This window comes from Heterodontus francisci, chromosome 19 (assembly GCF_036365525.1).
Source record: "Heterodontus francisci isolate sHetFra1 chromosome 19, sHetFra1.hap1, whole genome shotgun sequence".
Lineage (NCBI taxonomy): Eukaryota > Metazoa > Chordata > Chondrichthyes > Heterodontiformes > Heterodontidae > Heterodontus > Heterodontus francisci.
The window spans coordinates 90,943,942-90,958,552 of NC_090389.1; the positions used below are offsets into that span (position 1 = coordinate 90,943,942).

General features: G+C 46.3%; 1 protein-coding gene across 5 annotated transcripts in view; it reads left to right on the forward strand.

Moving 5' to 3' along the window:
• usp19 (ubiquitin specific peptidase 19) overlaps nucleotides 1–14,611 on the forward strand; it is a 205,714-nt gene that overhangs the window by 154,259 nt on the left and 36,844 nt on the right. For all 5 annotated transcript variants that reach the window (XR_010977002.1, XM_068052211.1, XM_068052208.1 and 2 more), the window contains exons 19-21: nucleotides 8,123–8,260; nucleotides 11,192–11,556; nucleotides 14,012–14,122. Coding sequence is in view for 4 of the 5 variants with exons in the window: in XM_068052211.1 (XP_067908312.1) it covers nucleotides 8,123–8,260; nucleotides 11,192–11,556; nucleotides 14,012–14,122 (614 nt within the window). In the remaining variant the exon portion in view is untranslated. The remainder of the gene's footprint in view (nucleotides 1–8,122; nucleotides 8,261–11,191; nucleotides 11,557–14,011; nucleotides 14,123–14,611) is intronic.

A 14,611-nucleotide genomic window follows, 5' to 3' on the forward strand; every position in this document is an offset into this window, starting at 1 on the left:
TGCAAAACAAAACCTCAACAATTCTGGGTTTAATTATTGAAAAGTTTTATTAAGTTCATTAAGTATCCGAGGAACTGCTGTGCATGGATACATGAGTGTTGTGTCCAGCATTCCCGTTAGACAGACAGGCCGAGTCTCTGCGATGCACAGCTAAAGAGATTGTTCCTGGAGAGCCTTGTGGTGAATGAACGCTTGGCTCTCTATTCCACTACTGTATTGTCCATGTGAAGAAGGCAAAGTCACAAGAGTCTGAGCTCAGTCTATTCTTGGTGAATGTTCCCCAAACGCATCCCAATGTGCACTCCCAATTCATCCATAAATGCAATGTTCCTTTCCACATCGTGATGAGCTCCGCAGCATGATCTAGTTTCCTTCGTTGCTTGAATGCTGACCTTAAGTCTCAAGGATTGTTTTCTCGACGGCATGTTTTACATGAAAAGAAATAAAGCAAATCAGAGTCAGAGCTTGCCTCCCTCCATCCACTGAAATTACTGTTGTGCACACCTTTTTAAGTTCTGCAGTGAAGGCACCAATTGATAACGTCGCCAATGAAGCACTTATTACCCACCTCAGATGCAGGAATCAACACATCCTTGCGTCCTCTCCTGCACTGCCTCCTTTGCTTGAATGCCGTCCTTAAGTGTCAAGGATTGTTTTCTCAAGGGCACGTTTTACATGAAAGAAAATAAGGAAAGAACATCAGTGTCAGAGCTTCCCTCCCTCCAATGAAATTACTGTTGAGAATGCTTTGTGTTCTGCGGTAAAGGCATGTACTGATAACACCGCCAATGAATCACTTAGTACCCACCTCAGCTGTAGGAGGCAGGATGATGTTACTGCCCCTATCTCGTGATGGTTCAATGCTGCTCTCAGGGAAAACATGAATGATGTGAGGGTGCTGGAAAAGAAGCACATTTCTTTTGGGCTATGAACATAAAGCTGGCCATTTAGCCCAGCAGTTCCCTGCCAGTGGTTATGTTACTCGTGCGTCTTTCCATCCATTCCCATTTAATCCTGCCTACTACTATCACCAGTTGTGTTCACAGCAAGAGCATTCACATTTCTGCTACCACTGGACACGGCATGCTTGTTTCTTTTAGTGCTCAGTCTCTTCTTGCTGAATGTTCCCCAAGTGGACCCCTTTGGACGCCCTCTCTGCTTGACGGGCAGCAACTGGCAATTGCGGAGTCTCACAAGGCTCTACATGGTTGTTTCAACGTCGGATGGGGTAACAGGTGGCTGTGTGTCCATGAGCACTGCCCTGATGGGTGTAGGAGCAGGTAACTGTGTGCCCATGAGCACTCCCCTGATGGGTGTAGGAGCAGGTGACTGTGTAACTGAGCAGCAAGGAGAGGGTACCGCAGGTAGGGGAAGTGGAGATTTGAACAGGTAGGCATATGTATGGTCCATCAGATCATTAGGCCAGGGGGTGAGACGCTCAGGATCCAGGGTTTGCGACACGTGACTGATGTCCAGCGTGCGGCCACCTCCATCCGAAGGTGCTTCCGGGCAATTGTTGGGCATAGTAAATGGCTCCATCTCATCAGCCAGTCCTTGCTGCCAGCGGAGAGTCTGTTGACGCAGCCAGTCCAGTCTCCTCATGAATGCTGCCGTTCCACTCTGCAGAACGGCCTGTTGTAGCTGGTACAATTGATCTGAAAGCAAGCGGTATTTTTCATTGTAGCTGAGGGGCCTTGGCTGTTCCTCTGTAATCACAATGGCAGCAGCCATGCCTGTCGTCGTCGGTGTCTGAGATGCACGCCAGCGACAATTGGGGGAGAGCCTGTCCAAAGGCAGACCCAGATGCCTCTGCACAACAGCATGTTTGCAGGGCAACAAAGTCTGAATGGAGAAGATGCAGCTGCAGGTAGCCTGGCCATCATGTATCTGCAGTGTGTACTGTTTGGCGCCAGAAATCACAGTCACTGTGCCTTCATCCTGCTACATGCGGTAGCCCAGACAATGGAAATGTTTTCAGAGCAACTCACAACAGGGACTGGAGAACATGCGGTGGCCCAGACAATGGAAATGTTTTCAGAGCAACTCACAACAGGGACTGGAGAACATGCGGTGGCCCAGACAATGGAAATGTTTTCAGAGCAACTTACAAAGGCAGAGCAACTTACCTTGGAACAATCTCCTGTGTCAAATAAAAATGAAGCAAGTCTCCAAAACGAATAAATAATTCAGATAAAATGCCCGACGAAACCTCCCCTCCTTCCACTTTCAAAAAGTCGCGCCGAAGCTTTGACGCATGCGCAGAAGCCAAACAGGCGCGTCGGCGAGGAAGACGAAATAACGCGATGACGTCATCTGCGCATGCGCACAACCTTACCGGCAGGTCGGACCACAGTGCATGCGCAGGGGGCATGAGACCGTCTGCGCATGTGCGCACCGCGGCGCATTCTGATGACGTCGTCCGATGAAGTAGCGTTGTCATGAATTACTTTGAAAGACTTTTGACTTCAGGGGATGGATGGTTCCCTTTTTCTCTGACTGTGGGGGGGGGAGGAAGAGGATTCTTTGTTAATCTCCCCTTTGTTCTCTGGGGACACTCCTACCTGCAGGTTTTTGTGCAGACTCGACTGCACACTCCTGTGACACTTGGACTAGGTGAGGCTTCTCTTTGTCTCTGCAGGTTCCTGTTAAATGCTGTTAGTAACTCTGGTGGGGTACTTCCAGAGTCTGCATTTACATTGGAGGATGTAGGGTCTAACCTTACAAATATTTCGGGGTTAACTGACTAGTCAGTAGGGGTTTTCATCTGGGATTCCTCCTGGATTTCTTTAACCTGCCCTCTGGATCACTTCTTCCCCTTCTCTTTCTAAACTTTTGCCAGCCGTGTGCCTGCCTGTCCCCTTTTGTTCTCGGCAGGGGTCCCTTACAGTTCACCAGCCCTTGGCTGGAAGGTCCTCCTAACACTGGTACAGGACTTAGGGGTGCAAATTTCAGTGGAGCTTGGGGTTTCCCCTCATCCTCACCCATGTGGCAACTCCTACAATACTCCATCACATCTTGATGGAGTTCTGGCCAGTCAAACTGCTGTCTTATATTGACTTTGGTCTCTTGTATATCGGCATGTACAGCCACTGTAGTCTTGTGGGCGCTTCTTAATATTTCTCTCCGGTGCTAACTCTTGCAATACTGGGTTGGCTCACTGAGCCTCAGACCTCATGGCCATCTGCCTGCAGTGCCAATGCAGTCTCCGCTGAAGGAGCTGGTTTGATCATGGCCTGATCCACTACACATTCAGGGACTCTGCAGGGGACCATCTCCTGCCACTGCCCTGTCTTTGACTTCCTGCGGTCTTTCCTTCACTACTCGGAGGGGTGGGGGGGTGGCTACCACCTTCACCCCAGCCATATCATTATCTAGGCGCAGGTCAACCCTGTCCATAAGGAGAATCCCTATGGTTAACAGTCCCGAAATTAGGTCGCACTCCAGCGCATCCGGTGTACAGGTACAGGCATACACTGCCCTCCAATACCATTCACCACCATTTTGGTATTCACTGCACTCTCTGGGGGATAGGTCAGGCCTTTTCCGAGTAAAAAAGGATCTCGTGGCCCCTGTGTCACTGAAAATTACTATGGGCTTGCTTGCCCCACTCGAAGGGTATGGGGTTACCTTCCCTTCAGACACAAAACCCTGATAACCTTCAGGAATCCTATTAACTCTTCCTGCACTGGCTGTAGTGAGCTTTCTGCATTGCACTCTTACTGCAGTTAAAGCCACAGCTTGTTCTGTGCTTTACATTAGGCCCTGTCTTCACAGAGCGGGTGTGCCCTGATTAACCCTACCAATTTCCCCTTTAGTTTCTAGCAGTCAGCTTTTAAATGCTCTGCTTTATTACAATGGAAGCACACAGGTCTCCGGGGCTCATTGTTGCTCACAGCACCTTCCTTTTTGGCCGGAGGAGGGCCCCCTGTGTCGCCCGCTTTCCTTTCTCTTCCAGAACTGCCTGGGCGGATATCACCTTCCCACCCTTTGTCCTTTTCGCATTTGTGGGGGTGATTTTTTTTAATTCATTCATGGGATGTGGGCGTCACCGGCTAGGCCACCATTTTGTTGCCCGTCCCTAATTGCCCTTGAGAAGGTGGTGGTGAGCTGCCTTCTTGAACCGCTGCAGTGCATGGGAGGTAGGTATACCCACAGTGCTGTTAGGAAGGGAGTTCCAGGATTTTGACCCAGCAACAGTGAAGGAACGACAATATAGTTCCAGGTCAGGATGGTGTGTGACTTGGAGGGGAACCTGCAGGTGGTGATGTTGCCATGCATTTGCTGCCCTTGTCCTTCTAGTTGGTAGAGGTCGCGGATTTGGAAGGTGCTGTCTAAGCAGCCTTGGTGCATTGCTGCAGTGCATCTTGTAGATGGTACACACTGCTGCCACTGTGCATCGGTGATGGAGGAAGTGAATGTTGAAGGTGGTGATTGGGGTGCCAATCAAGCGGGCTGCTTTGTCCTGGATGGTGTCGAGCTTCTTGAGTGTTGTTGGAGCTGCACCCATCCAGGCAAGTGGAGAGTATTCCATCACACTCCTGACTTGTGCCTTGTAGATGGTGGACAGGCTTTGGGGAGTCAGGAGGTGAGTTACTCGCCACAGGATTCCGAGCCTCTGACCTGCTCTTGTAGCCACGGTATTTATATGGCTACTCCAGTTCAGTTTCTGGTCAATGGTAGACCTTAGGAAGTTGATAGTGGGGGATTCAGCGATGGTAATGCCATTGAATGACAAGGGGAGATGGTTAGATTCTCTCTTGTTGGAGAGGGTCATTGCCTGGCACTTGTGTGGCGCAAATGTTACTTGCCACTTATTAGCCCAAGCCTGGATATTGTCCAGGTCTTGCTGCATTTCGACACGGACTGCTTCAGTATGTGAGGAGTCGCAAATGGTGCTGAACATTGTGCAATCATCAGCGAACATCCCCACTTCTGACCTAATGATTGAAGGAAGGTCATTGATGAAGCAGCTGAAGATGGTTGGGCCTAGGACACTACCCTGAGGAACTCCTGCAGTGATGTCCTGCAGCTCAGATGATTGACCTCCAACAACCACAGCCACCTTCCCTCGTGCTATGTATGACTCCAACCAGCAGAGAGTTTTCCCCCTGATTCCCATTGACTTCAGTTTTGCTAGGGCTGCTTGATGCCATACTCCGTCAAATGCTGCCTTGATGTCAAGGGCAGTCACTCTCACCTCATCTCTTGAGTTCAGCTCTTTTGTCCATGTTTGAACCAAGGCTGTAATGAGGTCAGGAGCTGAGTGGCCCTGGCGGAACCCAAACTGAGCATCACTGAGCAGGTTATTGCTAAGCAAGTGCTGCTTGATGGCACTGTTGATGACACCTTCCATCACTTTACTGATGATTGAGAGTAGGCTGATGGGACGGTAATTGGCCGGGCTGGACTTGTCCTGCTTTTTGTGTACAGGATAAGTCCAACCTGGGCAATTTTCCACATTGCAGGGTAGATGCCAGTGTTGTAGCTGTACTGGAACAGCTTGGCCAGGGGCACATCAAGTTCTGGAGCACAGGTCTTCAGTACTATTGCCGTAATATTGTCAGGGCCCGTAGCCTTTGCAGTATCCAGTGCCTTCAGTCGTTTCTTGATATTGCACGGAGTGAATCGAATTGGCTGAAGTCTGACATCTGTGATGCTGGGGACTTCAGGAGGAGGCAGAGATGGATCATCAACTCGGCACTTCTGGCTGAAGATTGTGGCAAATGCTTCAGCCTTATCTTTCGCACTGATGTGCTGAGCTCCCCCATCATTGAGGATGGGGATATTTGTGGAGCCACCTCCTCCAGTTAGTTGTTTAATTGTCCACCACCATTCATGGCTGGATGTGGCAGGACTACAGAGCTTCGATCTGATCCATTGGTTATGGGATCGCTTAGCTCTCTCTATCGCATGCTGCTTACGCAGTTTGGAACACAAGTAGTACTCTGTCGTAACTTCACCAGGTTGACACCTCATTTTGAGGTATGTCTGGTGCTGCTCCTGACATGCCCTCCTGCACTCTTCATTGAACTAGGGTTGGTCTCCTGGCTTAATGGTAATGGTAGAGTGGGGGATATGTCTGGCCATGAGGTTACAGATTGTGGTTGAGTACGATTCAGAAAGGTTCTCCCCTAGGAATTAAAGCAAACTCATCGGCCAGAATGGCCGCTTGCCGGGCTCCCTGAATCCGCTGCTCCTCTACATGGGTCCTTATTGAGAGTGGGAGAGAGTTTTTAAATTCCTGTGACAGGATTACTTCTCTGAGTGTCTCATAGCTGAGCTGTATTTTAAGAGCCCTCAGCCACTGGTCAAAAGCCAGCTGCTTCTTTCAAACTCCAGATATGTTTGATTGGCTTGCTTTTTGAGAGTTCTAAGCTTTTGGTGGTAGGCTTCGGGTACTAATTCATATGCCCTGAGGACGGCATTTTTTGTCTGTTCATAATTTGATGAACTCTCATCTGACAACAGGGTATAAACCTCATGGGCTTTTCCAGTTAGCTTGCTTTGCAGTAAGAGGCCAGGACTCAGCTGGCCGTTTTAGCTACCTTGCCAATTTTTCAAAGGGCCCAAAAAATGTTCCAACATCCTCCTTATTGAATCTTGGAATTAGCTGAGCCAGCTTTCACAATTCTATACCCAGCCCTGAATTACGCTCCTCCATATTGGCCATGCTTTCACTGGGGTTTCTCTGTCACCCCCAAGTTAACTCAAGCCGCTTCAGCTCTCTTTCTTCACATTCCTTCCGGATTATTCTTTCCCTCTCCTGCCTTTCATTTTCTTCACGTTCCTTCTGGAAGGCTCTCTCTTTCTCCCTCTTCTGCATTTCTCCTAATTCAAAAGTTTCTTGTTACTGTGCTTCGAGCTCACTGTAGTCTTTTTGTAGGTAGGTTGCTTTTCATTGGGGCGCAGTATTCTTAAACCCTGTTTGCTGTAGGAGACTTTTCTCTCTTGGGGTTCATTTGTCTTCATGGGTCTTCAGTTTGTGAGAAAGAGATGGGAGCAGAGAGGAGAGAGATCTTGTCACACAGGAGCAAACAGCTTTCTGAGTTTCAAACACTCTGTGGCAAGTTCAAATTCAAACAGCCAGTTTGTCATGTGACTAATAAAAACAAGAAATGCTGGAAACACTTAGCAGGTCTGGCAGCATCTGTGGAAAGAGAAGCAGAGTTAACGTTTTGGGCCAGTGGCCCTTCTTCGGACCTTCTTCCGAAGAAGGGTCACTGACCCGAAACGCTAACTCTGCTTCTCTTTCCACAGATGCTGCCAGACCTGCTAAGTGGTTCCAGCATTTCTTGTTTTTATTTCAGATTTCCAGCATCCGCAGTATTTTGCTTTTTATGTTATTGTCTGGTGACTAAACTGGCCCTAACCAGGTCTTCTGTGTATTGGAGAAGCAGGGACTGGGTCCTTTGGTCCAACACTGTCTGCCAGAATGCAAAAAAGGTCTTTCTGGCAAGGGGTCTGGCAATTCCTTATGATAGGCCCTCTTTTCTTCCCTGCAACATTTTTTAAGTTTTAATGTGTGCCTCATTCTTGGCAGGTGGGGGCCTACATGACAATATGATTACCTTTTAAAAGTTATTTCTAAATTTTCTTTTTAGAACTGAATTCAAGTTTTCAAACTGCAAAGTGGGAATTGAGCTCATGTTCGCTGGATTAATAGTCCAGGTCTCTGGATAACTATTCCAGTAGCATAACCACTACACCACTGTACCCCACTGATGGTCTTCTGGCTTAAAGTGTGAGCACTACCAAAGAGGCCAAGCTGCCGTGAGAAAACATGTCATCAATCTGACTCAATGTCCCTTGAAGGAAAAATTATTTAATATCTTCAATGTTATTGGTGAACATCAAGGGATATGGGGATAGTGTGGGAGAATGGCGTTGATCAGCCATGATCTGGTTGAATAGTGGAGCAGGCTCGAGGGGCAAATGGCCCATTCCTGCTACCAGTTCCAATGTTCTTAAGGATTGTTTTGAAAGTGAAAATTATGGGTTCAGACCCCGTAATGCAGAAACAATGAGACAAATTGAGAATTGGGCATTTGGTGACATCAAACTTGTGCTTTAAAAGGCTTTCAGAGTAACTTTGTTCTCTCTCTCTCTCTCTATCTATCTCCAGGACTTGTCAAATGAACCATTGGTCAGATCATAAAAACCAGTGTAGAGCAGAGAACATTGGCTGCCCTTTCATAATCAGTGTTCCTGAATCACGGCTCACATACTCCAGGCTCATGCAGCTGCTGGAAGGATATTCAAGGTACTGTTTTAAAAGTTAATTAATTTGTAAGCGTATAATGGGCTGTATAGATTAGCACAACACTGGCTGCAAGCAACAGCTACCCCTTACTCCCACTAGGAAACAAAAGTTGCAACATTCGCATGACTTTCACATTGTCAACATTGCGTGATTTTATGAATCATTCAGATGAGTGACATTACAAGAAGGCTTTAGTCATTGGGTTGTGTTTTAATTTGACCCACTAGTCTCATGATAGGCTGCTGATCGCATTGTTCCACCAACACATGGACTTTGTGGCATGAATTTAAATGCCCCATGAACTTTGTGCATCCTGTGCTGAGTTAGCTGATCACATGGATTAGCTGATATGGGCGGCGCAGTGGTTAGCATTGCAGCTCCAACGACCCGGGTTCAATTCTGGGTACTGCCTGTGCGGAGTTTGCAAGTTCTCCCTGTGACGGCGTGGGTTTTCACCGGGTGCTCCGGTTTCCTCCCACAACCAAAGACTTGCAGGTTGATAGGTAAATTGGCCATTGTAAATTGCCCCTAGTGTAAGTAGGTGGTAGGGGAATTGAGAGAAGGTGGGGATGTGAGAGGGTAATGAGATTAATGTAGGATTTGTATAAAATGGGTGGTTGATGATTGGCACAGACTTAGTGGGCCGAAGGGCCTGTTTCAGTGCTGTATCTCTTATATATAAAAAAAAATTGATGCAGGAGTGAGTGAGGGTGTTACAATTGAACTTGGTGTCCCTGGGCTGGAAGGAAAATGTCAGCATGGTGACGTCCTTGTGATGTGGAACAGTGGGGTGCACCGAATAGGATTAAAGATCCTTGTTGGCTGTGATCCTCTGGATGGACCAGACTGAGTGCAAGGGAAAGAGATGAACTGCATCCAGCTACTCCTCTCGGACGAACAGCGATTTCTTCCCATCCTATTGCAGTAAAGAGAAGGGGATTCACTCTCAGTCTGTATCTCAAGATGCAGTGTTCCTATTGCTCCAGAGATACTCTAATGTGTCTACGACCAGGCCAGTGGTCAGAGCAGGTTGTCTTGGCAGGGTCAGGACAGTAAGTGACTCACCCACCTCTGGCAGTTTGGCCACACTTCTCACCCACCATGCACCCATATACTCACCCGAGCAGATATACATGTACACTGGGATCTGTCTGAGGCACTCCACCTCCAGAACAGCGTGGAATTCTTGCTTATTACTTCAAACAGAATAAGCCAACTTCATTCCCAGTCTTTGTGAATATTAGAAGCTTAGCCACTAACTTAAGAGGATGGGGGAAACCTCCTAATTTACTTGAAGAACAAGCAAATTTGACCTTTCTGCCAGAAAACTGTCCTTCCCCCAGAGAACACAGCACTCTTAGGAAACTGAGTGGGTTAAATCTGGGCCAACTCATGTTCATCTAAAAGCTAGAGGCCAACTGCCCTGATCAACGTTACACCTTCACACTGGATCTGCTCATCCAGAGGAAGTGCTGCTTCTGAGTAAGACATTGTTGAAGTATAGAGGGGGACAAGAGAGTCCAGAACTGGGGGCCATCAATAAATCCAGTAAGGAATTCAGGAGAAACTTCTTTCCCCAGAGAGTGGTGAGAATGTGGAACTCACTACTACAGGAAGTGGTTGAGGTGATTATTATAGATGTATTTAAGGGGAAGCTGGATAAACACATGAGGGAGAAAGGAATAGAAGGAAATACTGATGGGGTGAGATGAAGTAGGGGTGAAAGGAGGCTGGTGTGGAGCACCATGTGGTGAGTTTGCCTGAATGGCCTGTTACTGTGTTTAGATTAGATTAGAGATACAGCACTGAAACAGGCCCTTCGGCCCACCGAGTCTGTGCCGACCATCAACCACCCATTTATACTAATCCTACACTAATCCCATATTCCTACCAAACATCCCCATCTGTCCCTATATTTCCCTACCACCTACCTATACTAGTGACAATTTATAATGGCCAATTTACCTACCAACCTGCAAGTCTTTTTGGCTTGTGGGAGGAAACCGGAGCACCCGGAGAAAACCCACGCAGACACAGGGAGAACTTGCAAACTCCACACAGGCAGTGCCCAGAATCGAACCCGGGTCCCTGGAGCTGTGAGGCTGCAGTGCTAACCACTGCGCCACTGTGCCGCAGGTGTTGTAAATACCTAATCTAACAATTGTGCACAAGCCACTCACTCTCATGGACAGTGTAAGGAGACATGAGCTGTGCTCTATCCTCCCACTTAGTTTTAAGCTGCCTGTTTGCACAGCATACCTAAGCCATACTGCTGTGATACATGAGTGATGCCGTGACTGAGTCTGAACCATGTGACAAGCCACACACCCAAGAGGGAAGAATTTCACCCAGGCTTGGCAATTCTCCGAAACAATTCTAACTTGTGCAATGCCAAAGCCATACTGAGGGCTATAATCACCTCTGACCCATGTCCCTTCACCTTCCACCTAACACTAAAAACCGCGCTGGCTCCATCCTGGCAATACACACAGCGGGATTCTCCCTGACTGCTGACTGAAAAATGCAAAGTGTTCTTATGTTCTTAATTATGAGGGGCTTTCATAGAGTAAATAAGAAACTGTTTCCACTGACAGGAGCCTTGATAACCAGAGGACACAGATAATTGGCAAAAGTGCCAGAGAGGAGATAGACATTCTTTTTACACAGCAAGTTGTGATCTGGAATGCACTGCCTGAAAGGGTGGTGGAAGCATATTTAATGCAAAAGGGAATTGGATAAATATTTAAACAAAAGAAATTTGCAAAGAAAGAGAAGCAGAATGAGACTAATTGGAAAGTTCTTTCAAAGAGCCTGCACAGACATGGTGGGCTGAATTGCCACTTCCTGTTTAGTAGGATTCTGTGTTTCTATGCTCTGATTATGTGTGTGTGTGTTTGCACATGGTGAGATTAATCTTGTATTCTGTGACAGGTATTCAGTCAACGTGTTTCAGCCCCCATTCCAGCCAGGGCGAATCTCGCCAGATCCACCTCCTTGTAAGACAGAAAATGTGCAGCCCAATCCTGGAAATACTACCAGCTCCGAGACTGGGGATGGAAAGTTGCCCTTGGAAGTCCAGGAAAGAGACTTCAGGCCCATGCACCGTGCCCATTTAAGCAGCTCTGTTTCTGAACCGCTGCTGGCCTCTGCTTTCTCGAAGGGGATGAGTATGCCTGGGCGAGACAAGGATTCCATTCATAGCTACGACTCTGGATTTTCGGAATTGCGGCCACTGTCACAGGAGGACACAGGATGCGAGAAGGAAACCTCTTACGAGAAAGCGCCGAAGCCTGAAGGTGATGAGTTTTTTTCCCCATTTAGTGAATCCCTCTTGATAAAGCAGCATAGTAAGTAAATCCCAGTTAAAAATAACCATGGACTGTCTTGTCTGTGCTTGTCAGTTACATCACTGCACCGTCGGAATAAGATGCAAGCATCAGTGCTCATCTTTTTGCAGCAGCGATGGTCTGCAGCTTTTGCAATGTTAGGCTTTCCTGAATCTGGGTGCAGAGTTCCTCTGGTAATATGGTTTTAGCACAGCAATAGTAAAGCAAGGCCTCAGTCACGGGCATAAAAACAGGAAATGGTCAGCACCATCTTTAGCGAGACAGAGTTTATGTTTCTGCTCTATGTCCTTTCATCAGAACTGGGACATGTTGCTGTGCAAACAGACTGTGAGCGTCTCGAATTAGCTGTTCAAGTAGAACTTTGTATTCCATACTGAGTTTATTGTTCTTGGCTGTGGGGCTTTCTTATATGGACTTGCAGTCCCAAAGGGCAAGATGAAGAGCGCATAATTATCAGTTGAGGGCAAGATCAGATTCTAGACTGTAATGCTTAAGCATCGTTCCTCAATGCTCATCTCAGTTACACTCGAGCAGTCATCTTGCTCTTCTCTGCACTCTCTCCATTCCAGTATCTATGTGCAATCTGAACCTTGTAAGCCCTCAGTGTAGAGTTGTACTCCATGCTTCTGGTTATAGCATCTAGCATGCTATTAACTTTTAAAATTGGAGTATTGAAGGTGTCTTGCATCTGACTTAACTCCCAGCACCCTATTGCAGAAATAAAAACACAAAATGCTAGAAATACTCAGATCTGGCAGTTTCAGTGGAGGAAGAAACAGTTAACATTTCGGGGCAATAATGTTTCATCAGGACCCTATTATGGGCCTTCTAATTCAATCCCAGTCAATGTCTATTTTAAAAAACTATGTAATATTCTACAATAATCAAAAACTTTATTGTCTGTGTAATTGCATAGTTTTTGCAAATTATGTGCTGCTTTTATCTTTGCGTGTACTGTTCTCATTCTCTTTTTAGGTTCATACATTTAGGCAAGTTTGGACTCTGCATCCAGATAATGAAAAGGGGTCAAAAGGCTTCCCTCTTTACCCTCAAATAAAAGCAAAATACTGCGGATGCTGGAAATCTGAAATAAAAACAAGAAATGCTGGAACCAGAGTGGCTCCAGCATTTCTTGTTTCTATCCCTCTTTACCCTCTCCTTGTTTGACCACAACAGGTTTAATTCTTTCTTAGAATGAATTTACTGGCCAATTCAGTAGGTGTTTGATTGCTTACTTGCTATGATCATAACGGGAACCAATTGGACAGGTTTTCTTGAGTTGACAAAGAAAGAGGTTAACTTTATGGTACCTAAACCAAACTAATAAAATAAACAACATGCCAACTTTCACTCTCATGCCCACATTAAAGGTTTACACACATACAAATAGGTTACAGAATGGGGAAAGGTAGATTGGTTGAGTTAGAGTCCATTTTTTTTTTAAAAAGGTATAGTCTGTGAAGTTTGGTCATATGTCTAGCTTCTAGCTGAATTCAGTGATTTGAAGAGGTAGATGACTGGTTCGGTTGGAGATAGCGATGCATATGATTTCCTCCAGTAGGGTTTCTTATTGTAGCCGGAGTATGCAAAAGTTGGTCAGACAACCGGTAGGAACTGAAGGCTTTCAAGCTGGGATAGAGAGAGAAGGGGGGGGTCCCCCACTTAGGGTCTGCTCATGTCAGAGTCCAGTTGCTTCTCCTCTGCTGCAGTGAAAAACACCAGCTTAAAACCACAGATGGGGAGGGGCTTGTCACATGACAGTCACTCACTCAGTCATTCAAACATAGCAGTTAGCAGTATTTCTCTGCTTGCTGAGAGAACAGGTAGTCCCTTTAAACTTCCTGGGTCTTGGTTCTTGCTGGGAAATGCACAGACATTTCATCTCCCTCCTCAAAATCCTTTGCACTGTAGGGTACAATGTAGCAAATTAGGTGATCATAAGCTGAAAGGATGACTTTGCTGGCATCTTTTTAAAAAAAAAAATACAAATTCAGATCTCCAGCCAGTGGAACAAAGTAAATTATCATTGAACAAAACACACTGGTGTAACAAGATTGAAAAATGAAGGACGCAAACACTCACCTTTGGGAACTTTAACCATCCTCCTATCTCCACATTCTGGCATTATACCTCATGCAATGACATTGATAACCCTCATTTCCTGTGACGTTTAGTTTGACTAGAAGTCTTTACTGGGGAACTTTGCAGAAGTTTGCAGAAGCTTTCTGAAAGCTTAAAACTATGTCCTAAGTAGTTTCACTGTCTACCTGATCTAACGTGTTTGAAGCTGAGGAGGTTTTATCTGGCAGGGGCTTACCCTTTTAAAGCCCCTGACTTATTAACTCCTCCTCCAATTAATAATTTTGCACACTTAAATCATTTCCAGTGTTCTTTTCCCCCATAGCTGCAATCCCTGGTTACCAGCAGCCAGCTGAATCTGTGCGCTTCCACACCCCGCAGTTCTACATCAAGATCATTGACTCTTTAAACAAAGAGCAGAAAATGGAAGACAAAGGTGAGGCCAACACTAACCAGGTTTGTCTCTTGCAGTGAGACTGTTACGCATAGTTTATTTTACTAATGTGGAGTTTTTTTAAGCTCTTTGCTAGCTGCTGCACAAAACCAGGTTGCGTGAGAAAGTTGAATGCCTGTTTTTAAATGTAGGACAGCTGCAGCTATTTTTGGAACATAGGTCATTCTGAGCATCTCCATCTCTGATTTACTCTGGTTGCTTTGAAATCCTTATGTGTAGATTGCTGTTACTCAGCAGCTGCACCTTTCTGATATGGCATAGCCCTTACTAAACACTGTCTCCATTATGGTTGTCAGCTCCTACACTGCTGTTGACCTGGTATCTGCTAGAATAATAATTAACACTGCCTTTATCCTTCTCCATGCTCAGGGATGGTTGGGGGAATACATTTCCATAATGACCAGCACATTATGTCACTGACCAAAAGGAGGGTCTACTGTCAGGCCATTGTTGGAAAAATACAATTGCTGA